Source organism: Daphnia magna, linkage group LG6 (genome assembly GCF_020631705.1).
Source record: "Daphnia magna isolate NIES linkage group LG6, ASM2063170v1.1, whole genome shotgun sequence".
NCBI lineage: Eukaryota > Metazoa > Arthropoda > Branchiopoda > Diplostraca > Daphniidae > Daphnia > Daphnia magna.
The window spans coordinates 9887332-9912030 of record NC_059187.1 but is presented as its reverse complement, the minus strand read 5'-3'; the positions used below and the strand labels follow the sequence as shown (position 1 = coordinate 9912030).

Sequence of the window (24699 nt, the reverse complement as noted above, 5' to 3'; positions counted from 1 at the left end):
TCGTTTATGGCACATTTAATTTTCATTGTTCTTTATTCACACGTTTTGTATAATGTATGCAAATATTAAAAAGATGTTTACCCAAGTGACGAGAGTAAGGGTAAGATTTTCAACGCAAAAAAAACCTTTTTCTAAAGAAAGAACGTCCTTTATCTCTTCATTTAAATAATTATCAGCGAGGAACATGGCAAGGGGATGGGTGAGCAAACATGTGGCACTGGATTTTTCGACATGACGAATCGTTCCCTTCCCTACCAACAAAACTAAGGGTAGGGTACAAAAGCTCTCCATCATTTAAATATTGAGAAAAGGCTTATGACAATGAACTTCTCGATCAATTCAGTCGGAACAAAGCTCAGTCACTGGACGGATGTGTGGAGTCCAAGTAAGTGCATCCATTTTTGTTTCATTTTTAAATATGTTTTTGGTTTATTCTAATTAGACCATCTGCTATTTATCTCATCAGTTCTTGCAATTTTATTGCCTAAATGTATTTGAATTAAATCAAATATTTTTCATATTCCTTTGCTGACTTTCATGAACAAGACTAGATGAAACGAACAAACTATGTAAATCTACACAAAGAGTTCATTCTCATAGTAATTAAGTGTATTCGTTGATAACCGTGTTACATTATGCAGAGGTTATTGGTAGATAATAGGTTTGTGCTATCGATACAAGAATATTCAATCCAATCTAACGACGGCCGTAAGACAACGACGATCCTCCTTTATGTTTGTTGCCAGCAGCTGCACCTGCAGCCGCTGCGTTGGCGATGGCTCCAGCGTAAGATCCAACTCCGAACGATCCACCACTCAACAGCCCATCTGCTGATGCTAACGAAGCCTGATTGGCATTGTAAGCTTCTTTAGCGAAACCTCCAGCCACTGCAGCTCCTTGGAACAGCACGGGATTAAACGAACTTCCAGTCAAGCCCAGGCCTCCGTAGGTACCACCGTAGCCACCCAGGCCGCCATTTCCAGCTCCCAGGCCGTTGGGTCCGTAAAAGTCGCCTCTTCTGACCTGCAATAAAGGTATGGTGTAAGTTTGTATTGAGTTTTTTGTTTAATTTTTGGGTTTTACTCTGTGGTGTAGATCAAAGTCAGGGCCTGGCTGCGGAGTACACTTGTTTGTTCAGCAGGGTAATTGCAACTAGCAGAAGACAAACTGTGGAGGAAGAGGTACAGAATTTTCTCGTGGTGAATGTTATTTAAACTGTGATGTATATTGGGATGTCAGTAAGATACTTACTCATTGTAGGGTGAGACATGATGAGAATTCTAATTGAAACTGAAAAGCTTTGAGTTCTACTGTTGGTTTTTATAGTTTGGGCCTATACAAAGAGAAATTTCTTCTTCGGTTGCTGTGACGTGATTGTTTTGTTAGAGTCGTGACAGGCTATAGTATTTTCTCCTTCATTTGTTTTCAGCTTTTTGTTGTTCCAGTGGCATCCTATTCGTTGATTTCAGTTCAAAAGCTTGGGTCTAGTAACTAGGGCAATCTTTCGTCACCAGAACGTTTGACCTAATTTAACTATAGTTGCTATAATGGCGGACGAGTTCGGCTTGCAGGAGTTGATTTTCTTTGTCACATCTCGTGACAATTCCGTAATGAGTCTGAACTGGTTGCAGCATGTTCACGTAAACATAACTAAAACTTTTCAGCGTGAACAACGTTGATGGAGTGAGTTTATGGCCTACCTCAATGCTTACGTGTACTCTGTGTTTAATAATCATGTTCATTTGCAATTTAAGAGCTTTTTTTTATCAAGGTGTATAATAGATACGTGATTATCTTCTAATTAATTTGATCAATTTTGTTGATGATTGAATTCTGGGTGAAAACGTAATCGGTTCTTTTTTATGAGAATTATTTTATTGCTGATTTCAGGACAGTTGGAGACAATGGTGTTCATAGTTAGCAATATACAACTCCGACTATGTTTCAGTAGAATAAATGTTTACATTGTTTAGAGGTACAGTGTAAAAGAAAGCTGTTTTGTTGTATTGTTCTACTGAAATTTCTTTCTAGTAATTTCGATAGCCTTTGGAATTGCTGAGGGCAGCTGCCACTTTTGCAGCTTGGGCGGCTTGCTGTGCAGCCTGTGCAGCTTGGGAAACCTGGGCGATCTTTGCAGCCTGCGTCAAGTGAGAGAAGAAACCGTTAGATATACAACTGTCGAATATCATTTGCTCAATTTATTTTTTAATCATTAAAATACCTTTTTAGCCTCAACTAATTTATTATACGTTGACTACAAAAAGGTGCCACAAAAGTGCCATTTAAGTACGTGCATTTAACTACAAAAATTTTCTTTTGATTTAGTTGATCGTATTTACCTGTTGGGCGGAATTCGCGGCGCTCACGGCTGTAAATGCGAAAAGTATGGAACGTTAATTTGCTTATCTCTAGGGTGGAATGCAACCTGCAGTTTACGACATTCCTACGAATATTTACCTGCCCCAGCACTGACAGCGGCCGCTGCCTGAGCGGCTGCTACGGCGTCGGCACCCTGCAAAGCGGCTTTTGCTACGATGTGAAAAGTATGTCATTTATCTATTAGGAATGAATTTTACTCTCAATTCTTTTGTTTACCTGCATACTGTGCGGCCTGGGCAGCAGCGGCAATGTCTTGAAGGATAGGTTGCAATTTGGCCTGGTTAGCTTGAGCAGCTTGCGCGGCCGCTTTCGCCTGAAAGGTATTCATTTGTGAACATGGACGTTGATGTCTTATCCATATTGAGAGCTTGTTACCTGGTACAATGAATTTGACGCTGATTGAGCTGCTTGTGCTACTCCACTCGTAACCTGATCGATAGAAACGTGAATTGTAGTGTTTAATTGATGAACTTGTTTGAAATTAATTACAGTTTTAACGGCTTGTGCAGCCTGTGTAGCTTGCTGGGCAGCCGCTGCCGCTGCGGCAGCTGCTGCTGCACCTGCGTGGAACAGAAGATGTTATTGTTAATTCGTTAGGAATTTTAATTTTGGAACTTGGCTGTGATTTAGTTACAGGGTTTCAGTAATTATGCAGCTGGTACCTACCTGGAGTAGGAGCATAATGGACAGCAGGTTGAGTAAATCCACCTGTTCCCGAGAATCCACCTCGCTTTACCTGAAACAATCGTTGCTGCAATTAGCCCTTGATAAGGTGATTTGTTTTTTTTCTACTTACTCTATTTAGATCGGTGGAATCATTATTGCCCAACGACGGAGTAACAACTTTGTAAGGTGATGGTGATTAGAAATGTTAAAACTTCGAGTTGCTGTATACGAAACTTACCAAGTACAACTAGGAAAGAAATGAAATGAAACATGTTTTGCATATTCTACAGGGTCTTCTAATTGCTGATGAGCTTCTGAGGATGGTGAAGATGATTCTGTTCGCCGTGCTGTCGTTGGTGAAGAGTTTTATAGAGAAGACGGAAGACTTTTGGGTTTTCTTTATTCTTATGTTGCCATTGTTGTCGAGAGGGTAAGTGAGAGCCTTTAGCAAAGTCATCGTTTCGGAAATCCTTGTGTAATTCGGTTTCCAATTTTGGAGAAAGGAATTGATTTTCCTGATGAAGAGAAAGTGTCTCTTTTGTTCCACTCACGCGATGAGCACGTTGACAATGAGAGTATTTTTTAAAACTTGACGGGGTTGTGGGTGGTGTTCCAGCTAGCGCCTTCCCCTTCTCATGTCCATTTAACTAAAACGTGTATTCATTTCCACGGGGAAAGTTTTCTTTCGTCGATGATTTCCTAAACGGTTGACGATTTGATTTGGTTTCTTCACTTAAGGGGAACGTTTGAAATCTTTATCATTTCCGTACGAGGAGTTAGTTTTTATAAATGCATTGTGTACTATTTTACGACCGTGAACCGTGCAACCATCAATTGGGGCTTTAAGAGGACGGTGATAAGAAATGATATACGGGGGAAATTGAATTAGTTTTGCATGATTTAAACAACGTGTTTCATTCTCATTTCGATATCTAACGCAGGTGTTTGTGTGGTATTTAGTAGATTGAATAATATTTGAGTCGAAACATGTCTTTGACATTACGTCATATAATTTTTCTTATCCTTTTCTCTAATAGTGGGACATTAGGAATCGTTTTGGATGAACGCAATCGCTTTAGGGGGAATTTTTTGAGCGTCCATTTCATTCAAAGAAAAGCAAATTACTACAAGCACCTGTTGATGAATATGAATATGAATGCATTTGTGGTAGGTTAATCTAATATTGTTGCAAACACGTTGTACAGTGAGGAATCAATTTGTATTTTGGTTTCTTTAAAAATTTTATTTCAGGATTTGGATGCGGAAAATTCCAACAGACACGAGAAGAGTTTGTGAGAAATTGTTATCGAGATTAAATTGAGTGAGCAATTATGCAAGAATGCTGCATTTGGCCATGCAGTATGGGGTGAAATTGAGTCGATTTGCATCCAGTAGGTACACCTTTACAGATTGTATCGTTTGTGGTCTTAACTTTGTTTCTCGTCTTCGTTCTCCGTTGGTTTATTTTCCGTAATTGTAGGCAGTTTGGGCAACTTGCGCTGCGGTCGCCGCCTTTTATACGGATCGTAAACGATAGTCAATTTTGATTTGTCTTCGTACGTGTTTTGATTTCTTACCTGGGCAGCTTGAGCAGCGGACGCCGCCTGGGCTGCTTGAGCGGCAGTCGCTGCCTGGGCTGCCTGAACCGCTTGAGCAGCTTGGGCCGCCTGAGAAGCAGCCGCTTGAGCTGCGCTGGCAATTTGTGCAGCTTGCGCTATGTCAGCGGCTGTGGCCGCTTGAGCCGCTTGTGCTGCTTGAGCGGCTGCGGCAGCCTGATCATAAAATAATTCAATCGTTAAGTCATTTTTACAGTTAAGTGTCGATGCTTCTTTAATACTTGACTGGCTGCTTGTTGGGCTGCATGGGCAGCAGCAGCAGCAGCTTGAACAGCCTGCATGTTCATCAAGTTTAGTAAGTATTAGCTAATTTTTATTGATTTGAACAGGTTGTGGACATGAGTTACCTGTTGAGCTGCATGTGCAGCATATTGGGCTGCTTGGGCCGCCTGCGCAGCAGCTGCCGCTTGAGCAGCTCCTTTAGAGTTTATAAAAATTTTGCTGCTTTTAACCTGTTTCTATTCTTTGTGCGTTTTGCGTTACCTGGAGGAGGTCCGTAGTATGTCACTACCGGAGCAGCACTCCCACCTTTAAACCAACCTCGTTTCACCTGAAATTTGTTAATTATTTACACCGTGTGTTCGTAACTCGTGTGAGGTTGGTCGAGTACTTACGCGAAGGGCTTCATCGCTCTCCGATAATGTCGAGTTGTCGGCAGCGTTAACGGCAACTGTGGAGAAACGTTCATTAGTTATGTTTAGCCTTGTTAACGTTTTGAAATTGAAATTATTGAACAGAATCTACCGATGCAAAAAGCGAAAATGCTAAGCAGCTTCATGGTAAAAAGTTCGTGACGGTGTTCAAGGAAGATCTGATGACTCTTCTGGATGTCACCAAGATTTTATATATTTTTCTAAAAATCAGATTTCTAACCAAAGTGATGGTGTCCATTATTCTTCCCATCGATTCTTCCATCTTTAGCACAATGAAGGCATTAATCTGTAGGAAAAATGGAGGAAAAACGGTGAAAGGGGGAAAAATGTTGAAACACAAGAAAGGGAAAATGATATTTGATTTCTCCAGTTTTTGAAAACAAAAAATCGTCTCATTCGAGTATTGTAATCGGTGACGCGCTTGCTTGATTGACTTTCTCGGTTAGCTCATCAAAGTGTAGCCAAATTGCCGATGCAACAAAGTAGCGACGCTTCAACAAGCGTCGAATGGTGTAGGATCATGAAGGAGAAAACTTTCTCGTCTGGACGAAAAACGCAAAGAATTCCACTTTCTTCGGTTGGCCAGTGATGGCATCAAGTTAGATGCCGAGTCGTTTAAACTGCTCTGGAATAGTATCTGTCAACGTGTATTGTATTCATCCAGTTTATCGTGAAAAAAATGTCGTTCGTGTTGCTGGAACGTGAACGATCCATGACGAATCGCTAAGAATAAGTCGTTTGGTTTGATCATATTGAAAAGAAAAAACCAAACGAAATTCAATCTGGAGGTTTTAAGATCTTGCTTATTAGAAGATTTGATATAAATATTGAATAGTAAGCTATATTACAGACCGTTTGCTATGTATACGTATTGGGTTGTTGTGTAACATACGTGTAACATTGTTTTTTTAATAGTTTATTTGCGATGTTATTTAATTATTGCGCCAGCATAGTTAAGAATTGGAAAATATCATGAAATTTAGTCCAATATGATGTAAATGTTGAGCGATGAAATAAATTGGAATGCAACATTTATGAAAACTATGGAAATGGAGGGAATGAGCTGGGATCAATCGGACACGAGGAAATGTAGTAAACCAAATCTTACTTTGTTCGTGAACCATTTGTAAAAGAGTATCAACTAGGTAATCTGTTTCTTTTAAATACAGGGTGCCGTAGCGCCATATGTTCGGACTTGCATGCCATTATCCCGACGTTCGAGCCTTTTGGGCTCCGCATTTTTAATAACCGTATTATTTAAACGAAGCGGCTAAAGGCAAAAATTTAAAAAAATAGCACTACATATAAAATAGTGCATTAACCAGATGAAAACGTAAATGAAACACGAATGAACTAAGCTCATATAAATTAAGAAGCAATAAATTTGGAACAGATCTTTTATTTTTAAATGAACGCTTTGAACATCAATTAAGATTCTTTCATTCTGTTTCTCTTTTTTTTATATTTTTGTAGGAAATGGAAGTCGATGATTGCGCAGAAGGCAAGAAGGATTCTTAGTTTAATAATCGAACAATTTTGTAAGAGTTAGACAAATAGTGTCGATCAACGACGGAACAGTTCACAACAGAGGAGAAGAAAAGACGTCCCCATTTTTCTTTTTTTTAACAAGTCACCAATCGAATCAAAGTAAGAAAAAAAAAAACGAATTAATTATTTTCCGTAGTGACCGTATCCGCTTCCAAAGTTGGAGGCGGCGCTGTTTCCGAGCGCGGTGATTCCGCTGATGGCTTGGAGTGCAGCGGCATCGATGGCGACGTTGGAAGTCTTGGCGGCCGAAGCTGCAGCCGCAGCCTGGGCGGCAGCCTGAGCTTGAGCAGCCTGGGCGGAGCCAGCCAACTGGACAGATTGCTGGGCGTAGGCGTTCTGGGCGGCGGCAGCCAACGAACCAGATTGAGCGACCTATTACAATTTGCCATCAACGATTAAACTGATTTCATTGCCGCAAACCACTTGAAATAATCTACCTGGAAAGCTGAAGCGAAGTTGGTTTGAGCGGCAGTGTTGGATGCGTCCCAAATGGCTGGGCTGGCAGCGGCCAAAGCTGCGGCGATGTCACCGGCTGCCTGTTGGCTAGTGACGGCGTTGAAGGAATTGTGGAGCTCGTTGGATGTCACTGGAGCCGTGTACTGGGCGACGAACTGGGCAGTGGTGGCCAGCTGTTTGTTGTAGTCGCTGCGCACCACCGAAGCGATTGCGCTTGTCGCCCTGCATAATTAGGAAAGTCACGATGATTGTTCCTTGATTTCGAGTTACGAGCTTAAATTACGAGCTTCCGGCCACGCCTGCGGAGTTGGCTAATTCAGCAGCAGCAGCAGCGCTGGCTGCTCCGGTATCGATGCCACCGTAACCTCCGCCAGTGCCGCCGTAAGCTCCGGCTCCCGATCCGAAACCGTAGCTGCCACCAGCCGCACCACCATATCCACCGCCACCACCTGGGGCAACAGCTGCGCCCCTTTTCTCCTGCCAAGTTAGTAAAAATAATAGAATAAAAAAGAGTTGAATTTTCAGAGGGTTGGACGAAATATCCCCGGACTTACGCGGCGGAGTTGGTCGACGGGGAGAGCGCTAACCATGGCGACAGCTGAAAATAAGCGTAATAATAAATGAATTAAAGTCTAGAACGATGTTTGAAGACGTGTAGTATGTTCGGGTGTAAGTATAAAATCAAGTACCGATGCACAGGAGTAGAACGGAGCTTGCCATTGTTAATTAAAAGTAAGAGTTTTAGTTGAACTGATTAATGTGATGATTGGAAGCTGTGAACGGATTGATGATTGACTCCAATCTTCTAGTCGTTTTTATACGTTTGACGGTTGTGCCCCCAGGTGGCAAAATACTGCCAATTGGAAACAATTTCCAATCCAGTAATTCGCTTCATCACTTTCCCTGATTGGATACATATCGCGCCCTGAATTGTCAAAAATGAAACTTGCAAAACGTAATTTCGGGTTTTTTTCAAATTCTCTATTGATCGGCCGCACTCGACGAAAGCAATTGGTCTCTAAAAATCAAGATAACAGGCAATAAAAAGAAGAAGTAAAGTAGAGCAGCCATCGTTGATGTTGTCTCGGTCATGAACCAATTGATTTTCAGGTTCTTATTTTCCATCGGTGTAGCCGATAGAAGAAAAAGAAGGCAATCTCGTATTCAAAAAGCTGTCAGAAGAAATACAATAATCGAGTGGCTACGGTCCCCGATTCGTTTCCCTACAGGTACTCGAACAAAAGTCTTCCACGAAGAATTTCACTTTCAATCGTTTCAGATTAATAACCCCCCTCCCCACTTGAAAGGTAAAAATAACGAGCAACGTGACAATTGGAGACAACGAGGCACTTCAGTTAAAAAAAAAAAAATGGAAAGTTTGTTCCGGATAGGAAGAACTTTGCTCGACTCCAATGCATTGGATAATTTCATCAAGCTTCATATAAAGCCCAGCGGAAGTTGGCCAGCGGCCCTAGAATCATCCAAAGCCTTATCGATGCGCAACCGAATTATAGTTAAGTTTTCTTGGAAACAATGTCCCACAACACTCTTTCATTCCTATTTTCTTTTCTAGTTTTGCGCACACCAAAAAAAGCTGACCCATCCCTTTACGCTTATGACGAATATGGCGGTTCAAACTGGTTTAGGAAGCAAAGGCTGGGCCAGGTATTTCTATTCAGTAGGAAATGTTTGTCGATGTAATTATTGCACTAAATCGAATCGTTTTCATTTTCAATTTTGGCTACGTCAGCTACAGGTAGTTACGTTGGTTCTGTAAATTGGTGTTCCGGCATCTCAACTGATTGTGCATTTCATCATAATTCTCAGTGAATATCGCATTGTTTATTAGTGGGGATTGTTACGGTCATAGGGTATGTATTCAGTTTAATTTGTCATTGTTTTTGTGCAACTAGCCATGAGACAACGTATACAGTTCGAAACATTGCGTGACGCTTATAGTTTTAGTTGACAGGCCCTGTAAAAAATTCCTGTCATTAACCGTTAGTTTCTGGAAAGTTTGGCAACACCACAAGGCGACTGTGAACAAGTTTGTTTCACGGTTCGGTCGTGTTCTTTTCCACCGTTATCCTATTGCTTTGCTTGCTACAAAATCGTTTAATGAATGCTCGTCAATATTTACTTCTTGTCGTAATTTTGATGATTTAAATGTTACTATATACCTCATTCAAGTAGGGACATGAAACGTTCATCTGCCTTTTAAAATTATACGACTACAGGATCTGATAATGGGTTGTAACTTGACTTGTGAGCTATCCTTCAAGTTCGGGATTTTCGTTCAGGTTTTTCCCCAATGTTACGCAACTTTATGCCCGTAAAGGATAGCCTTGAATTGCATCATTTTAAAAGCAACGTCACTATCAGTCATCCATGACAGGACGTTACATTTAGTTCCGTCTTTGCGCAATAGGTAAACATATCCGACGCGATACAACACAATGATAAGAGAATGTTCACCAATACCCAAACCAAACCAAATTAGGCACGACTGCCATTCGTTTCCATTCAACAGCCACAAGCGGTTAACAGTAAACAAGCTATAGAAAAACCTTACATTTTGTTCCAACAGTCCATTCAGGATTCAATCATTTTCAAACCTTTTACTTCGTTTTACCATCTGCTAGCCAGGAACCTCGCAAACTTTCCAATGGTAAGTCAGCGTTGATGTGAACTAAGGAATTTAAAGTCTTTGTTAACGAGTCTGTTCTTTGTCAGGCACTTTTTAATGCTGCCGTGTTATCAGCTGTTTTCGCACTGTGCATCTTGAGTCACGAACGGGGTGTTGACGGAAGTATGTCTTACTAACGTCGTAATCTTTGGTGATCAAGTTTCAATCATTTGATTTTCCTTCTTGCCATTCAGGTGAAAATAATCAGAAAAATAGCCATGTTGCTTGCCCGCTTAATTACAGACCAGTATGCGGCAGCGATGGCAAAACCTATTCCAATCAATGTCTGCTGGATGCTAAAAGCATGGATGGTTCCGTGATCAACAAGGCATACGACGGTGAATGCAATTTGGACCAGAAAGAATATCGACCACGTTGCAGTCCTGATGAGAACCCGATAGTTTGCGGCTGTCCGTGTGGCATCCGCTGCACGGACGTGTTCACGCCCGTATGTGGAACCGATGGCAAAACGTACAGAAATGAATGTCAACTGGCTGTCACCAACGCTTGTGCTGATATCCCCGTCCGCAAATGCTACGACGGTGAATGCAGATCTTAACTACGGAAACTGAGGGACCAACTCAGTGGGCGAGCGCTGGTCTTCTTTTGTGGTGTTGTCCTAATTAGTACGGATAGGATGTAAATGCACAGGTATTAGCGAATAAATGTTGGAATATCATTCAAAATGTTTCAGTACTTGCAGACTTTGAATATTCGATCATGTCATGGAGTTTTCCATTATTGAAGCTAACGTCAGATGGGAGTTTTAAAAAAGCGACACTTGATCAGTATGGCCCGACGCAATAATTGCAAGCCAAGAACTCGTGCGGGAAAACTGGAGATGGCGTTACCGGGATTTGCGTGATCTGTATTTATATCGATTTATACTGGTCACGACTTTGTCACAATTTTTTATTGTGACACTGCTTATACTTCAATAACAGCAGCACGATTGCAATTAGCATTGGAATTTCGTGCTGATTGCCCATAACTACTACAATGTTTTTCTCAGAAATCTCTATGGCCTTTTAACCCAGGAAACAACGAGAAACTAAACGACTGTTAGTTATCGATAACTTGCACTCGTTGATTTCATCTACCACGTCAATAACATGGACATAAAAGTAACTGAAAAAAAAAGATTGCGACTATCACTTGTTTTTTGAACCCTTTCCAGAAAAAAAAGGTCACTCAACTCACCAAGATACAGTTTCTAGTTGCAAGAATATCCGTTTTAGATTAATTATCCGAGGAAGTTAGTCGGTGATTTGATTGTTTGCACAAAGAAGAACGTTCCTATATAAAAAGCCTCTGCCGTCTAACTTGAGACAAGAGTGCGATTTGCCATTTCCAACTGTCTAGTTGATCCATCTTATTATAGGAGACACTATGGTAAGAAAAGACATTGACGATATCGTATAACGTTTCATTCTAAAATTATGTTTCCAAACCTTTTCGTTACAGAAAACGTCAAGTACCTCCGCAATTTTGATCGTTCTTGTGCTATGTTTTCTCAGTAGCCAACGAGGCGTTTACGGAGGTAGACGGTTATAATTATGGCGATGACTTTGACGAACGTCTAAATCGTAAATTGTATATCGATTTTTGATGCAGAGGTTCGACGGCGTTGCGATATCGTGTGCACGTTCCAGTACAGTCCCATATGTGGATCAGATGGAAGAACCTACTCCAACGCGTGTCAACTACAAGCTAGGAATATGTGCTATGGCACCCGAATCCGTAAGGCTTACGATGGAGAATGCCGATTTTAGAAGGGTAGTTAAGAAAGAGGTTAAACACATTTTTCATGGAAGACAAATTTTATTCCTGCTGTCCTTATCGATATCGTTTCTTCATCTGTTCCGCGTTGATTTTAGTTGAAATTGCCTTGACTTTACGGTCTCCTTTCTCCACCAGAATTACAACGAAATATGGTTTACGTGTACAAATCCATTTTTCTTTTAACTTTTTTTCAATCTTGACAAATTTCTCCCTTTACAAGAATGCGAGCGACTTTTACCTTGCTCGACATTCGTCTGGCCTTTACACGTGTAGCACCGTTAATTGCTGGTGCTGTGTGCATTAGCATAGATGACCTTGCTTTTACGTTGCTTTCGTCCCTTAATTATTCATAGTATTAATCGGGTTAATAACAGATATTACGGACGTCATCGTCGACTATGTATCCATCAGCACCTGAGAGCCATTAGCGGTTTGTATCACAACAATTCCAAAGAAGAGCATCGACCCTGTGCTTTTTTTTGTGTGTGTTTTGTTTGTCCAAATCGTTTCTAATTTGGTATGACTGACTCTGATAAAAGGATCAGGCTGTCTACCCGTTTCCGACAAAGGCCACCAACTTTTTGGAGATAACGTATCTACATCCGCAACAGTTATCCACGAGAAAATGGGACAACTAATTTCAATGGTATAGGTTCTGAAAAGTGTGAACAAATGGCTACAAATGGCTTACTGGGTTTTTATCCGTTTATAATTCTGTGCTATAGAAATTTGTCTTTTCGGTTATGTTTTTCGTCTTTCTCGGAACGTGCATTCTGACTGGACAAACTGGCGTCAACGGAGGTACGTTCCCCAATAACATTCTACTACTTTGAAGGCTAAGCCTTACGGCATTTTTTCTTTAAAAATGACTTTGCAGTACTGATTGGACCACGTCGTTGCGGAATAATTTGCACGCGGGAGTACCGCCCAGTGTGCGGGACAGACGGCCGTACGTACCCAAACCTATGTGTCTTGCGAGCTAAAAATCTGTGCTACGGTACTAGGATACGGAAAGCTTACAAAGGTAAATGCAAATTTTACCCGAGTTACTGACGTGCCCTTCCATCTTTGGCTTAACTGGCTATTCAATCGTTTTGTTGAACTATTTAATATTCAAACGTGTCTGTTGTCGTAAATAAAAACGAGCGATAGACAAGTTTGCACTTGTTGCGTTTCTACCATTTGATGCAATGCAAAAATAGTCACGCCGTAAAAGGCATTACCGTTCCATGTTTGATCAAATCAGGGACTGCGAAAGAGGAACGTGAACTAAAGAAGAAAAAAAAATGATTCAGAGAATTTTATTCAATATTTGATTCTTTGGATATGCAACGTTTCAAAATTACGGACCGCTTGACAGTCATTGTATAAGCAAAAGAGCTACCTGGAAAAGTGTCAATTCAGTTTAGCGATGAATCATGCGAATATCACTTGTCGCTTTCAAATTCAAATTTATTCGTCTGTGTCTTCAAAATCAGCCCCCAAAATCAGTCACGTTTACCATACCTGTCCTTGTACTGAGTGTCGGAAATGTGACTAACGAGACCTTCGTGACCACGCATTGCACGCTATAAAACGTATTTTGACAAGGCTTTAGCCAAGTTACTATTTATACTTTTGACCGTTCTCTCGAATTATGCAAATGAACGATGCGGAAAAAGTAAAAGGCAATCAGATGAAAATAACTTTTTTTATGTGGACCGCCGATTATTGCAATACATTCCGCGTCATGGCTGCTAACAAGCAACGTCTGTCGGCCAATTTGCATATAGTCTGCCTGCTTTGTACATTTTTCCGAAGAAAATTCTACATTGTTGAATGCAAATGCGTTTATTATGAATATTGCCATCTCGATCAAGCGAAAAATTCTAAGATTTCGCTGGTGCCCGGATTATTCTCTAATTTGTTGGACGGTTTCTCGTTTGAAAGGGCAACTTTTCCGTATGCATAATTGCTCGATAACATTGCATGCTTATTGTTCATAGCTAGTATTGTAATTGCACGAGATATACGTACGTATGGAAAGAAAAATATCCTTAAAATGTCTGTATTACCATTCCCTCTGTCTTATGCACGAAGGGAACCACTCCCTTCTTTTCTCGTGTCGGATCCGCTTTTAATTTCTTAAACAAAGTCAGACAATGGTGTCACAAAAGGATAGAGAAAACGCGTTTAATTTTTGCAGTCCATGTCGTTGGCAACGTGAGACGAAAATGCGACGCATGTGGCATCAGAAAAATTGAACAAGGACAATATAAACAATAGAGCGTGCCTGAGGGTATACGATTAGCATATATCGAATCTGCACGGCATTGTTCGAAATGGCATTCCATTTGCGTCTCCGTCTATCACATCCGACAAGAGGCCATGCCAATGTAACCAAGAATGGTAAACTTGTAGCAATTTATGGCTCTATATCTATATGAATCATGTTTGATTGTCTATTCATGAATTTTTGTATGATGAACGCAGAGGGTCAGCATCTTCTTTTCCAAGAAACTGAATGAAAGGTGGTTATCTTGTTTTTAGATTCCAACAGCAGCATTGATGTGGAAATTTAATGCGAAATAGCTGGTTCTATCCTGAATGGAATAGCTCTCAGGACCAGTGGAAATGTCTTGCATGTCGTCGACACGGAACAGCCCAATTGCTACGGCTTTAGGGAAATAGGGACCTAAACAAATATTAAATTATTTATTTATTTATTTTTTTTCAATTCAAGGTTAATGTGATTCACGTGTGCAGTCCAAAGCGTAAAATAGCTGAACTTCTTCGGAATCCAATGCTTTGGTTTTTAAACGCGCTTGGCAACGTTCCCAGTGACCTGGAATAACTCAATACTCTGCGCCGCAGGATAAAAAAAAGAGGGGCGTTTTTCTTTTTGATGTATCGTTCACCTTTTTGGAAAAAAAAATCTTTAATCTTGTCAAGGTTAGTCAATCATCGAAACCACATCACGACATGTTGAAAAATAAGAATCAATAAACTTCCTTTGTCCTGCAAAACCGATGAACACGTGGCACTATTTAAAGAGAACATTGAACAAGGCCTTTAACTCGGTGCATTTCTTAATTTACGAAATATCGTACGCAATGTTTTGTTTTGACCTTTGTGTAACGAAAAGATTGGCAACTATTATTGCCTAAAAGCTATTTACTCATGGATGTTGCTGGAGGTTTAACACATCGTCTAGCAGTGGTTTATTTTGAACGCAACTATAAAAGCTTTTGAATTGCTGAATTGTTCTGCACATTTTCTCAAACTTCGAGTGGCGAATGTGCTTCAGCTTTTGACAAAATTTAAAGCTTTTTAAGAATGGTAAGTCTCTCATCACCTCTTTTTTTGTGTGTGAGTTTATTTAAGACATTTTTCTCTTTCTGTGTTGCACATTAGAAAAGTCTAAGCTTCGCCTTGCTCTTTGTTGCCATTGCATTGGGTCTTTTGAGTAACGAACCAGGCGTTAATGGAAGTATGTCACAGTCTTATTCTTATCCTATTGTTGACTATATCAACTGCTGCTTTGAGTAATTATTTCTTCTATCGTTCCGTAGCTGAATATGGCAACTGCAATATTGTGTGTCCGAGTGTGTTTGACCCTGTGTGTGGAACAGATGGCAAAACTTACGGTAACGCTTGCCTGTTGGCGGCCGAAAATACTTGCAATGGGACCAACGTTAAGATAGCACACAAGGGTGAATGCAAGTATCATTATTGAACGTGATTTTTTCTCTCCAAATGAACGGTGCAACCCAGTTGTTTCAACTTTCATGTCTTTGGTTTTCTTGTGTTTTCTACGGATAATAGACCATTTAAAAAAAAAATATGATAATTAACTTTTTTGAGTGCGTAGAAAGCCCACAGTATGACAAAGTTGCATTGTTCGCGGTACAACTTTGTTGGAACTAATTTGACTATTTTTGTTGTCCGCAGCTTTGCTAGATAGATTTAGTTAAGAAATTGCGTCACTGAAATAATTTGCTACCTCGTTTTGTATGTCGGAAAAATTGTTCACTTGTAGTGTGCAATTAAATTTACATTTCTATTTCGAGAATTGAAATTACCAAGCTTCGCTTGTGATTTTCAACGCTTGCAACAATTGTAATCAAAGCTGCTGGGAACTTAAATTAGAATCTGCAAACTATATGTTTACTCAACAGAATTTCGAATGCAGCTTCCAAATAACAGGATTTACTTGAAAACAGTTGCTCATGTCAGAATCTCCCATTATTGACGATGACCAGTTGGCCCTGAAGCTGAACTATAAAAACCACTGGCCAACCAGTTAGTGCCACCCATTCGATCAGCCTTAAACCGACGGCAAACGTTCTTCGTAAACGGTTCCGAATTTGCCGAGAATTTTACCACTTTGTTTCAATGGTACGTCTTTACATTTAATTTAAATGTTAACAGTAAAATCTGACGGTTACGATACACTTCTCGCGAGCTAGAAATCCTTAGGTATCGCTGTAATCGTTGGGATTGCGTTGAGCTTTTCGGAAAGCCTGCGTGTCGTCCATGGAAGTATGTTTCTTGATTTTCCATTATTTGCTATACCCATCAAGTGAATCTTCGACTGTTATCGCAGAAAACCTACACAGACATGTTGGGTGCAAGATCGAGTGCTTGTTGGACGACTATTTCCCATTGTGTGGAACGGATGACAAAACGTATGCGAACGAATGTTTCTTGTTCTTGGAGAACAAGTGCGATTTTACCTCCGCTTCAAGAATCCGCAAAGCCTACGACGGTGTTTGTAAACTGGGCCAGCAGGGCTGTGAAATTCCTTGCAATGGTCTTGGATATACCTTAAATCCATTATGCGGCATAGACGGAAAGACTTACGATAATGAATGCGAATTGGATGGCCGAAACAAGTATGGCAAAAAGTTACACTTATATTATACAAGTTCGCCTTTTGAACTCAGATTTATCTGGTAACTGCTGTTCACCTTCTCATGTAATTGCTTGTTAGATGTGATGGAACCGCCATTACGAAAGCTTACGATGGGGAATGTAAATTTACTGCGCAAAGTCCAGCCATTTCCCTGTAGGGGCAACATTATGTAGCGAATCCGTTATGTGGGACAAATGGAAACGAGCACGAACACTCTGCCGATCGATTGTTTAAATTGCGTGAATGACACTGTGATACACGCCCAAGACTTACAACGGTGAATGCAAGTCTCCAAGTTGCCTGGCTCTTCGTCAACATTTTGGACACCAAAAGGATTTGACCTGTTTTCCCTCTACGTCTGGACACATCAATTTAAATGCTTAAATTATGCAAATTTTTTACTTGTAAAAACATACCGACAATGTAAATAAAAAAAGAATGATTTCTGAGCTTGTAAAAAGAAAATACTATCAAATGCTGCCAAAAGGAGCTGAAAATTATGCAAAAATGTGAATCCAGTTGGAATCTATGGCACAAGGTATTAACTTCTAGCTCGGTGAGTTTCGTCTGAACTGTTGCAGTGATGGCGTTTGCTTTATAATTAAGCTGTTACTTACATAGTAATGTAAAGGAAAAAATTTATGCAACAATTAAACAACAAAATTGTTTTTCAACGGTTCTAGGTACTCTGAGTGTAACGCAGAATCCATCATGCCTTGGCAATCACACAAATAATGTGATTAAGAATTCTTGCAATCGAGTGTACTGTCAGTCAGTCACGAGCTCTCAACAGTCGGTAAACATCACTCTCATGATACTACATATTTTCACGTATTTTGAAAGTCACTTTTGCACACTGGAAATAACAAGTTGATACATGCACCATCCAGTAGCTAGAGATACAGTAGCTAAAGCTGTTTCGGGGAAACTGCCACCGGACATGAAACATTTTCTAGGAAATAAAATAATATAGGAATAAAACTTGTTTTATCCCTTCATGGAATTACATTACATTTACAGAAAAAAAAAAAAACTCTCAACAAGTTCGAATATGATACAAACCAGAAGTCTGACAGGAAAAGAAAAACAACTACTGAAATGGTAATTAAACAATAAAATTGAAAGTAATAGTAAAGAAAACATTTCAGGAACATGTGTGATTCTAAAAACACCTAGTCTACGATTGAAAAGACTGAATGCTTGAGAAGTGGCTGTAAACAAACGAAAAACACGCGTTCCCAGTTATGTAACTGCATTACTGCAATGTGCCGTCAATAGTAAATCATTTGACTTTGATGTTATTTCGGTATTTCGAAGAAAAGAGAACTTGTTCTGAATTCTTTTTTTTAGTAACAGAACCCATTTTTGTAGCCTACACTCAACTAGCAAAAGCTACCCCCTGGCGATGGGCGTTTACAAGACGGTAAAAACGATGGCATTGAAAGTAACAGATAGAAATTTACGAAATTCCTTATCACATGCCTGTATATATACTTTATCGACATTTATTAAACAACAAACGCTTTTTCGTTTTTCGATGAGTTTACATAGGTAACGTCATATTGATCTTCCTTTTTATAGCATACATTTCGTTAGTCAACGAAGCTGAATTCATGAAGAATGCGGTGACATTTAAACGGTGATAATTCTAATAACTGTTGAGCATAAGTTTAGGCAATTATTACTTGTTAATTGTTTCGTAGAAGGGATGGATCCAAAGGCATTGTGGGTCAGTCTGAACGCTAAAATACAAACCCTACGTCCAACAAAAACAAACAAAAATCCCTCTTGATTGACTGCAAAAAACAAGTAGTCATTGTACTAGTTGCAGTGTTTGAACAACCATTCACTTCCAATAGTATAGAACGGAAATCAGGCCAGCAGGACGTAGAAAGTGACTTCCACGTGTGATTCTAGACACAAGTCATGGTGGCAAAGCGGGATAGACCTGGAGAGACCTAGTATGTACAAAATCAACTTTTTTTGTCTCTCTCTTTTACGAGAACATAATTCTTGGTAGGAATCGGGACGATTTCTTTTTAAAAAGTAAAATACTACCTGCTTTTGTCGGTCCGATCGTACGGTTGTTGAAAGGAAAACGCATTTTTGGAGATTAATTGTTGCTAATTCGCAATTTACTACTTGTTTTACAAATGTCTTTGCCGATGTTTCCTGGAACAAAAAGCAAAACACCCCGGCCCCAGCCCTTCCTAGCCCCAAAGCCAAATTTATCTTATGTATCAACCGTTGATAAACCTTGCTTTTTTTTTTTTTTTTTTGTAAAATAGACTAGATTCATGAGGGCAAATCATAGATAATAATAACAACTATGGATAATTCAAATTAATCCGACAGCTGAAAGTCTCCAACAACCTTCACCATTTTGCGATTTTGCAACAAAAGGTGGCGGCGTAGTTTATCGCCGCCATCGTGCCACATCGATCAATGTCTCTTGTCATTTCATTCTATTTGCGTGTGGAACCGTGGTGGAACCTTGACAAGTGCTAAAGTGGTCGGCTTAGAAGTTTTTCAAGTGAGTTTGAAGCTTTATAGCCGAAATTGATATCTATAATAATACCGTCTTGTTTGAACTTGGCTAGCGTAATAAATCATTTATCAAAACAGAAGAAGGCATTTGGAATTAACTTTTAATTTCTCTCAATTTCGTTAGAGGCTATCCGAAGTTACACAAGGCAGCTATAAATATACATAAATATTAAGACTGCAGTTTACCATTTAGTTACAAGTACATCAGTCTACAGGTGGAATGGACTTGTCATTGAAAATGCGAAGAATTGATGGAAACATTCCCAGTGATATTCTACAAGAAGATCAGCCAAGTCAGCAACCTCCTGTAAGTAAAAAAGAAAATGTGGTTATTTGTCACATTTTGTTTTGGCCACTTAGAATTAATAAGTTGGCTCATAGCACCATGTTTCTATGATTGTCAGAGCTACCATTCACTACCAGTTCCTCCATGGAATGCATATGCTTTAGGATACCAGGCAAACACACCAGCTAATGAGGGTGGCTACCAGATTGGTGCAAATAAGGAGAACTATAATTCTAATAAAGAAATAGCAACTCAAGTATGTATGACCAAAATTGCCTGCTGTAACATCAACAACTTATTGACATCTTTTGATGGAACTTTTTGAATGAAAAGTTAGCCCCAGAGGAATTTTCCCTTGATGATGTACGGCATTTACAAAAACTCATAAGAGAGCTTCATGCAGAGAACATCCAGAAAACCCTGTCTTACATTCAGCTGGAGCAGGCCTATTATTGCCTCAAAGGTACAATCATCATTTTGCTAATTACATTTTTAGTTTTCTACACTTTTTTGGATACAATTATAGATGAGGTTACTGATTTAAAGCGCCTAAAGGTCAAACAAAAGGGAAATTCCGAAGGTCGGGCTCGGGCATCAAGTAATATGAAGTTTGATGAAGGGCGAAAAGAGGAGCTTCTAAAGGCAAGTCTTCACTTGATGGATCAAACGGATTTAATTGGCTAATCGTTTAGATGAGAATTGCCACAGGAATCAGATAAACTTAAGAAGACTTTTGAGGTGCTAGAGCTAGAAGAAACTAGTCCAAGTGGACCGAGTAACGTCGGTGAACAAAGGTATTTGATGTAAACGAATGCCGCCAAATGTTTGAGTATATCAATTACTGTTTTTTCCCACGAATTAAGATTCGAAAATTTCCATGCTATAGTCAATAATAATAACGAGATTTTGGCTGAAAACAAAAAACTCCTGGATGCTATGATGCAGAAGGTGCAAGTTCTAGAATCCGAACTTGCTGTCTGGAAGGAACGTAACAATGGCCGTGAAGAGCTACAAAAGGAAAAGTACAGTATTATACTCTTAGATCCACGAAACATGTAATTCGATTTCCGAGAAAATCCCCATCTACCTCGAGATTTGTTTCCAGGTCTTCGATGAATGCTGGAAAACAGACGGATGTGGATATTTCTCAGCGACCTTCCATCATTAAGAATAGGCATTTAGATATCAGCCTTACTTTGGACGAAGAAAGGTCACCGGATAGTGAACGGCAACACGATCGTCAAAGCCATACTTTCATTTACAAATATCTAGCTCCAAAGGTTAGAGAGTACTTAAAAATTTTTAATTTTTGATCTTACTTTGACCTTTTTGATACCTTTTGATGATTTTGGATCTATGTAGGCGAATTCTTGCTTTTCCTGTCTTAAGGCAGTATTATGCCGTTGTCCAAAGGCACCGCCTCAAGTCCATGCTCGAACAGACTGATCCAACCCACAAACTTGAAATTCTGTTGTACTATATTATTTTGTTTTGCGATTATAATCTTTAATATTTGTTTTTGTAAAAATCAGCTTCTAAACAGCTTTCTGCTGCGAAGGCAATGCTTTCAATAGAAAGTCGTATGTTTATGCGCTCATATTTTACAGTAATCTCGACTCAATCTACAGCTGGATAGTTAGACAACCCGCATATCGCTTAGAGAAAGCAAATGGTGGTAGAGTGATATTTGGCAAAAAAAAAAGGAAAGTATTTATTTATTTGCATGTATTATTTTTTTATCTTAAAAAACAAATACGGTATATATGTTAACTTTTAACTTAGCTTTGTATTCCGGACACCAGCCGCAACTAGAAGCAGATATCATCCGAAAACTGCCTGCTACAGGTAAACATCTATCATTTTCAAGTTTTTTTACAATTTTGATTACGTTCTTTCTTTGGAACCCGTTCCGTATTCATGTGGGTAGGACAAGCCTGCTATAAAAATGGAAAAGTCAATTCTTTACACCAGTCGTTTTCTAGAGTTTAAACCGATTTCATCAAGCGCCTCTACATGATAGTTTTTATCGTAAGTATTGCCATAGTTCGAAATTCATTCATTTGTTTAATAGACTAGCCTCGCTCTGCAGTCCTTACGTCGTTTTAAACACCAACATTTTCCCTTGTACTTCTAGACCATAGGCTTTCTTGTAGCCTTTCGTGTTGCCACGCCATTGACAATTCCGAAGGAGGTCACATTGTTCCCTGACAGCACTGAAATTCGGAAGCAAATAGCCCAGATCAGTTGCGATGGGTCCTACACGTTTAGCTTTCGAGCTTCAGATGGAACTTTCCTAATTGAACACAAGGATGCCGACGGTTATGTTACGGGAGAGTTCGGGTATACAAATCGAAGGGTAAAACTCTCAGGTACAATTCTGAAAGAAGACAGCCCAGTTTTCTCTGGTCCCTTGCACAAGTTCCATCTTTTTTTATTTTTTGTTTGTTTTTGCGTGCGTTGCAATTAGACTACATTTCACAGATTAGTGCTGCAAGACGATCGCTTGGCCTCCACAATACTGGTACGATGGCTCTCCGTGTTGGCGTTCTGTTTTCCCTGGCTCACAACTTTTTGTTCTCAGTTTAGGTAGGAAAGAGTGTGAAACTCATGCAAACACAGACAAAGCATTAAACACCCCAAAATCTGGTGCTACCGCGATTGCGGAGGATGAAACGGTTGACATTCATGCATCTTTTCTGCCTGGACCAGAAGAAAAGAAAACCATTCTCCGCGAACGACCAAAGTTCTTCAAATTTGGTGAAGCTATCTTCCGTTCGGTTTCGACAACGTATGGATCTGAGAAAAGGTTACAAACGAAATAGATAAATTTGTCCGTGGTCTCAAAAGAAACTAAATAGAAGGCAAGACTTTTCCACTGAAACGTTTGTCGAAATGTCAGACCTGGTTATATGTGGAACTTGAAACTCTGTAATTTGAGATGGAGCTCGCTTACGCGGATACATAATTCAAGTATTTTTGCATGAATTCTTGGCCGAGGTTCCTCTTATTAAGTGAAAAGAATTGATGTACTATCAATAGTACATGATTTTTTGTGTTATGTTTGATGTTAACTCAATGCCATTACTACGGCTGATAAAAAAACCATGTAGTAAGTACTGGTGAGGATCTCAATTTAAATTTTATTATCGTCAGAGACAAAGGATAAAAAAAAAATAGCAATACAAACGTTTACTTAAACTATTTGCTGGATTAAAGAACAAAGGAATTAGGTTTGAAATTAGAGAACAAATTAATTCAGCGTTTAAAGCCTGAGTAAACTAGCATGCAGTTAATGGCTACTATGAATAATTTTTGTAAACTGTAACATTTTGCCTCCATATACAAGATGGGATTTTAATCGGAATGCGTCAAAAGTAATACCGTCGATCAGGCAAAACTTGACTCTTCGGCCATTCATAAACAGAATTTCATTTAAAGCTGATCTTTGTTGAAGTAGCGGCTAGTTCTACTACATCATTTGTAAAAACATTTAGAAGTTCACAATAGAGCTAAGAGGATAAAATTTTATCGTTGATATTAATACTTGATAGTATTGATGGCGGACGTTTGTAGAAGTGCTTGGCGGCGAAGCTGGTGGGTTAAGATTTCCCAACTCCCTGCGGATAATGGAAATAAGTTGATTTGCCTAATTGATTACTGAGAGAGAAATATTGATGGTTTGACTGCGTACTTATTTGGTGCTGTCTCGTATTTCCGACATCTATTCTTCCAAACCGCAACCTCCAACTCCAAACACTTGACTTTTTCTATAGAAGCGTTCAGTTTTGTTCTTAAATCCTCCAAATAAACAACACTCTCGTTGACCACGTTTTCAAAGTACTGATATCTGAAGCAAATAATGAAAGGTAAACATTGTGAATAGTGTTAACCCAGGCGTTTCATACTTTTGCACATAGATTGCCAGTTGACGACGTCCCTGAACTTCCATGCGTTGCAAATCGTCATACTTTTTTGTTAGATCGCTTAATTCCTATAAGAGGAAACGTACTAACAGTTAGTTCTTTTTGTATGTTTCAATATTTATAGAGCATTTAGATTAAAGCCATGTCTATAAATTGAGCTTGCCTTTAAAATCCTATCTCTGTCAGCTAGATCACCAGGAGTATGCTGACAACCTTTCTGATCAGGCAAATGATCTACTTGAACTTCAGAATGCAGGGATGGGCATTTTTGCTGTGACGATATTTCTTCCAAAGCAATTTTGAGAAGAGAACGGGTTTCTTGTCGCCGCATTTCTTCTTCCCGTTTAACGTCTATGATCTCATCTGATGGTAACAAATAGGAGGGAGGTAATGAAATTAGTATTTATTCAACAGTTTTTGCACCGTACCTTTTATGAGGTGGTATTCTTCCTCAAGCTTAATATAAGCCATGGTTTTTTTAATATTTTGTGCTCGGAGATCTCTGTTAATCTTTTGTAAATATTGCACATCCTCAAGAGAAAACATTTCTGCAGCCAACTGTAATATGATGAATTGAATTATAGAACTTCCCATAATTAGTTGACCATAAATGGAAGGCTTTTTCCTTTTTGGTGGAATTTGTTTATTACCTCTGTGATTTTCCCTTTGTTAACAACTGTATTTGTGGAATCAAAGAGAACTTTAGAAAAACACTGTTCATCTTTTATGTTACTCAAAGAGAATTTCTCTGGAAGGTCCTCTGCCTCTGTTTTGTTTGAAACCTTGTTACTGTACTCAGTTGTCTTCCATGACTGATACTTGTCCATTTTCTCAAGTCACCCTGGAAATGAAAAGTTAAAGATAATTATTTTAATCCTAGATGTGTGGGTACCACTCTCAATAAGCCAATAAAAACTTTTGAAAATGAAAGTACGTTTTCACTATGTAAATTTTATTTCAACTGACGAATACTTTGTGAAAAAAATACGAATCTATTATGGCGTAAATTCCAAATCGTAGTAATAATCTTAAGATCGAGTAATCTGTCTAAACTTGGAAAACGATAATATACTGGATCAGAGAGCACTTTTGAGTTTCGACCATGCTGCTTTTTAAAATTTATTTTCTCACCAACCAACCTGCAGACTTCCACAGATTCTCAACAGATGGTGTGCAGGAAAGAAAAAACATGGCATCAGGGATTAGGCAGATTTTTGATCTCGAAATTTCGTTTTTTGTTTAAATTCTTCCAGTTAACGTTTC

At 39.4% G+C, this 24699-nt stretch overlaps 9 protein-coding genes and 2 long non-coding RNA genes across 14 annotated transcripts; 4 read left to right on the top strand and 7 right to left on the bottom strand.

Moving 5' to 3' along the window:
* Window positions 1-591: 591 nt before the first annotated feature.
* On the bottom strand, window positions 592-1255 carry LOC116925768 (spidroin-1). The gene is given in 4 exon segments (XM_032932529.2): window positions 592-1023; window positions 1084-1107; window positions 1109-1167; window positions 1252-1255. Coding segments are annotated over 4 exon segments (414 nt in total). The 3' UTR covers window positions 592-696.
* Window positions 1256-2004: 749 nt separating this feature from the next.
* Window positions 2005-3427, bottom strand: LOC123466519 (antifreeze protein Maxi-like). The gene is made up of 9 exons (XM_045174756.1): window positions 3284-3427; window positions 3176-3222; window positions 3046-3115; window positions 2869-2939; window positions 2755-2808; window positions 2596-2692; window positions 2458-2529; window positions 2340-2368; window positions 2005-2138 (listed from the first exon to the last, which is right to left on the bottom strand). The coding sequence occupies exons 1-9, from the start codon at window positions 3324-3326 to the stop codon at window positions 2028-2030; spliced, it is 594 nt and encodes a 197-aa protein (XP_045030691.1). The 5' UTR covers window positions 3327-3427; the 3' UTR covers window positions 2005-2027.
* An 840-nt stretch (window positions 3428-4267) lies between these two features.
* On the bottom strand, window positions 4268-5536 carry LOC116925765 (antifreeze protein Maxi). Its single transcript, XM_032932525.2, has 7 exons — window positions 5406-5536; window positions 5276-5331; window positions 5145-5211; window positions 5009-5079; window positions 4883-4936; window positions 4623-4817; window positions 4268-4557 (listed from the first exon to the last, which is right to left on the bottom strand). Exons 1-7 carry the CDS (start codon window positions 5437-5439, stop codon window positions 4507-4509), a joined length of 528 nt encoding a protein of 175 aa, XP_032788416.2. The 5' UTR covers window positions 5440-5536; the 3' UTR covers window positions 4268-4506.
* A 1161-nt stretch (window positions 5537-6697) lies between these two features.
* On the bottom strand, window positions 6698-8160 carry LOC116925763 (glycine, alanine and asparagine-rich protein). The gene is made up of 5 exons (XM_032932521.2): window positions 8008-8160; window positions 7873-7916; window positions 7602-7795; window positions 7300-7540; window positions 6698-7234 (listed from the first exon to the last, which is right to left on the bottom strand). Exons 1-5 carry the CDS (start codon window positions 8036-8038, stop codon window positions 6986-6988), a joined length of 759 nt encoding a protein of 252 aa, XP_032788412.1. The 5' UTR covers window positions 8039-8160; the 3' UTR covers window positions 6698-6985.
* A 1552-nt stretch (window positions 8161-9712) lies between these two features.
* Window positions 9713-11953, top strand: LOC116925767 (ovomucoid). The gene is made up of 5 exons (XM_045175593.1): window positions 9713-9986; window positions 10052-10127; window positions 10199-10560; window positions 11469-11544; window positions 11619-11953. The coding sequence occupies exons 1-5, from the start codon at window positions 9984-9986 to the stop codon at window positions 11774-11776; spliced, it is 675 nt and encodes a 224-aa protein (XP_045031528.1). The 5' UTR covers window positions 9713-9983; the 3' UTR covers window positions 11777-11953.
* Window positions 11954-12090: 137 nt separating this feature from the next.
* Window positions 12091-14557, top strand: LOC116925771 (serine protease inhibitor Kazal-type 5). Its single transcript, XM_032932531.2, has 4 exons — window positions 12091-12432; window positions 12512-12587; window positions 12664-12810; window positions 14316-14557. Exons 1-4 carry the CDS (start codon window positions 12412-12414, stop codon window positions 14345-14347), a joined length of 276 nt encoding a protein of 91 aa, XP_032788422.2. The 5' UTR covers window positions 12091-12411; the 3' UTR covers window positions 14348-14557.
* On the bottom strand, window positions 13945-15482 carry LOC116925773. The gene is made up of 2 exons (XR_004395718.2): window positions 14524-15482; window positions 13945-14460 (listed from the first exon to the last, which is right to left on the bottom strand). It is a non-coding gene; the product is annotated as an uncharacterized LOC116925773 (long non-coding RNA).
* A 2685-nt stretch (window positions 15483-18167) lies between these two features.
* On the bottom strand, window positions 18168-18917 carry LOC123473666. The gene is made up of 2 exons (XR_006647636.1): window positions 18739-18917; window positions 18168-18638 (listed from the first exon to the last, which is right to left on the bottom strand). It is a non-coding gene; the product is annotated as an uncharacterized LOC123473666 (long non-coding RNA).
* Window positions 18918-19043: 126 nt separating this feature from the next.
* LOC116925758 lies at window positions 19044-21110 on the top strand. The gene is made up of 10 exons (XM_032932514.2): window positions 19044-19213; window positions 19352-19373; window positions 19443-19534; window positions 19632-19769; window positions 19847-19976; window positions 20040-20155; window positions 20222-20307; window positions 20377-20535; window positions 20619-20793; window positions 20876-21110. Exons 3-10 carry the CDS (start codon window positions 19448-19450, stop codon window positions 20957-20959), a joined length of 975 nt encoding a protein of 324 aa, XP_032788405.2. The 5' UTR covers window positions 19044-19213; window positions 19352-19373; window positions 19443-19447; the 3' UTR covers window positions 20960-21110.
* Window positions 21111-21217: 107 nt separating this feature from the next.
* Window positions 21218-22498, top strand: LOC116925764. The gene is made up of 5 exons (XM_032932522.2): window positions 21218-21358; window positions 21441-21541; window positions 21648-21882; window positions 21981-22034; window positions 22100-22498. Exons 2-5 carry the CDS (start codon window positions 21527-21529, stop codon window positions 22333-22335), a joined length of 540 nt encoding a protein of 179 aa, XP_032788413.2. The 5' UTR covers window positions 21218-21358; window positions 21441-21526; the 3' UTR covers window positions 22336-22498.
* Window positions 22499-22633: 135 nt separating this feature from the next.
* On the bottom strand, window positions 22634-24570 carry LOC116925759 (alpha-taxilin). Of its 4 annotated transcripts, none has more exons than XM_032932518.2 (8): window positions 24409-24569; window positions 24087-24277; window positions 23865-23994; window positions 23600-23799; window positions 23419-23504; window positions 23205-23360; window positions 23058-23130; window positions 22634-22982 (listed from the first exon to the last, which is right to left on the bottom strand). In XM_032932518.2, exons 2-8 carry the CDS (start codon window positions 24261-24263, stop codon window positions 22980-22982), a joined length of 825 nt encoding a protein of 274 aa, XP_032788409.2. In that variant the 5' UTR covers window positions 24264-24277; window positions 24409-24569; the 3' UTR covers window positions 22634-22979. The 4 variants fall into 4 exon arrangements, with proteins under 4 accessions (XP_032788409.2, XP_032788408.2, XP_032788407.2 ...); XM_032932517.2 differs by having other exon boundaries at window positions 22634-22979; XM_032932516.2 differs by having other exon boundaries at window positions 22634-23130; window positions 24371-24570.
* Window positions 24571-24699: the final 129 nt, after the last annotated feature.

Excerpts from the sequence above, each read along its gene's own strand:
- LOC123466519 (XM_045174756.1), bottom strand. The coding sequence starts at position 3,326 with ATGCAAAACATGTTTCATTTCATTTCTTTCCTAGTTGTACTTG. Across the intron at positions 3,223-3,283 it reads TTCTTTCCTAGTTGTACTTG|TTGTTACTCCGTCGTTGGGC; the intron begins GTAAGTTTCGTA and ends CACCTTACAAAG. Across the intron at positions 2,369-2,457 it reads CGCTGTCAGTGCTGGGGCAG|CCGTGAGCGCCGCGAATTCC; the intron begins GTAAATATTCGT and ends TCGCATTTACAG.
- LOC116925758 (XM_032932514.2), top strand. The coding sequence starts at position 19,448 with ATGGACTTGTCATTGAAAATGCGAAGAATTGATGGAAACATTCCCAGT. Across the intron at positions 19,977-20,039 it reads GGCCTATTATTGCCTCAAAG|ATGAGGTTACTGATTTAAAG; the intron begins GTACAATCATCA and ends ATACAATTATAG. Across the intron at positions 20,794-20,875 it reads ACAAATATCTAGCTCCAAAG|GCGAATTCTTGCTTTTCCTG; the intron begins GTTAGAGAGTAC and ends GGATCTATGTAG.
- LOC116925764 (XM_032932522.2), top strand. Across the intron at positions 21,883-21,980 it reads TCGAAGGGTAAAACTCTCAG|ACTACATTTCACAGATTAGT; the intron begins GTACAATTCTGA and ends CGTTGCAATTAG. Across the intron at positions 22,035-22,099 it reads GCTTGGCCTCCACAATACTG|GTAGGAAAGAGTGTGAAACT; the intron begins GTACGATGGCTC and ends TTCTCAGTTTAG.
- LOC116925765 (XM_032932525.2), bottom strand. The coding sequence starts at position 5,439 with ATGAAGCTGCTTAGCATTTTCGCTTTTTGCATCG. Across the intron at positions 5,080-5,144 it reads ATACTACGGACCTCCTCCAG|GAGCTGCTCAAGCGGCAGCT; the intron begins GTAACGCAAAAC and ends TAAACTCTAAAG. Across the intron at positions 4,937-5,008 it reads CTGCACATGCAGCTCAACAG|GCTGTTCAAGCTGCTGCTGC; the intron begins GTAACTCATGTC and ends ATGAACATGCAG.
- LOC116925759 (XM_032932516.2), bottom strand. The coding sequence starts at position 24,263 with ATGGACAAGTATCAGTCATGGAAGACAACTGAGTACAGTAACAAGGTT. Across the intron at positions 23,995-24,086 it reads ACAAAGGGAAAATCACAGAG|TTGGCTGCAGAAATGTTTTC; the intron begins GTAATAAACAAA and ends ATCATATTACAG. Across the intron at positions 23,131-23,204 it reads TACGAGACAGCACCAAATAA|GGAGTTGGGAAATCTTAACC; the intron begins GTACGCAGTCAA and ends CATTATCCGCAG.
- LOC116925767 (XM_045175593.1), top strand. Across the intron at positions 10,128-10,198 it reads CGAACGGGGTGTTGACGGAA|GTGAAAATAATCAGAAAAAT; the intron begins GTATGTCTTACT and ends CTTGCCATTCAG. Across the intron at positions 10,561-11,468 it reads ACGACGGTGAATGCAGATCT|AAAACGTCAAGTACCTCCGC; the intron begins TAACTACGGAAA and ends TTTTCGTTACAG.
- LOC116925771 (XM_032932531.2), top strand. The coding sequence starts at position 12,412 with ATGGGACAACTAATTTCAATG. Across the intron at positions 12,433-12,511 it reads TGGGACAACTAATTTCAATG|AAATTTGTCTTTTCGGTTAT; the intron begins GTATAGGTTCTG and ends TCTGTGCTATAG. Across the intron at positions 12,588-12,663 it reads ACAAACTGGCGTCAACGGAG|TACTGATTGGACCACGTCGT; the intron begins GTACGTTCCCCA and ends ATGACTTTGCAG.
- LOC116925763 (XM_032932521.2), bottom strand. The coding sequence starts at position 8,038 with ATGGCAAGCTCCGTTCTACTCCTGTGCATCG. Across the intron at positions 7,917-8,007 it reads CGTTCTACTCCTGTGCATCG|CTGTCGCCATGGTTAGCGCT; the intron begins GTACTTGATTTT and ends GCTTATTTTCAG. Across the intron at positions 7,796-7,872 it reads CCGTCGACCAACTCCGCCGC|GAGAAAAGGGGCGCAGCTGT; the intron begins GTAAGTCCGGGG and ends CTAACTTGGCAG.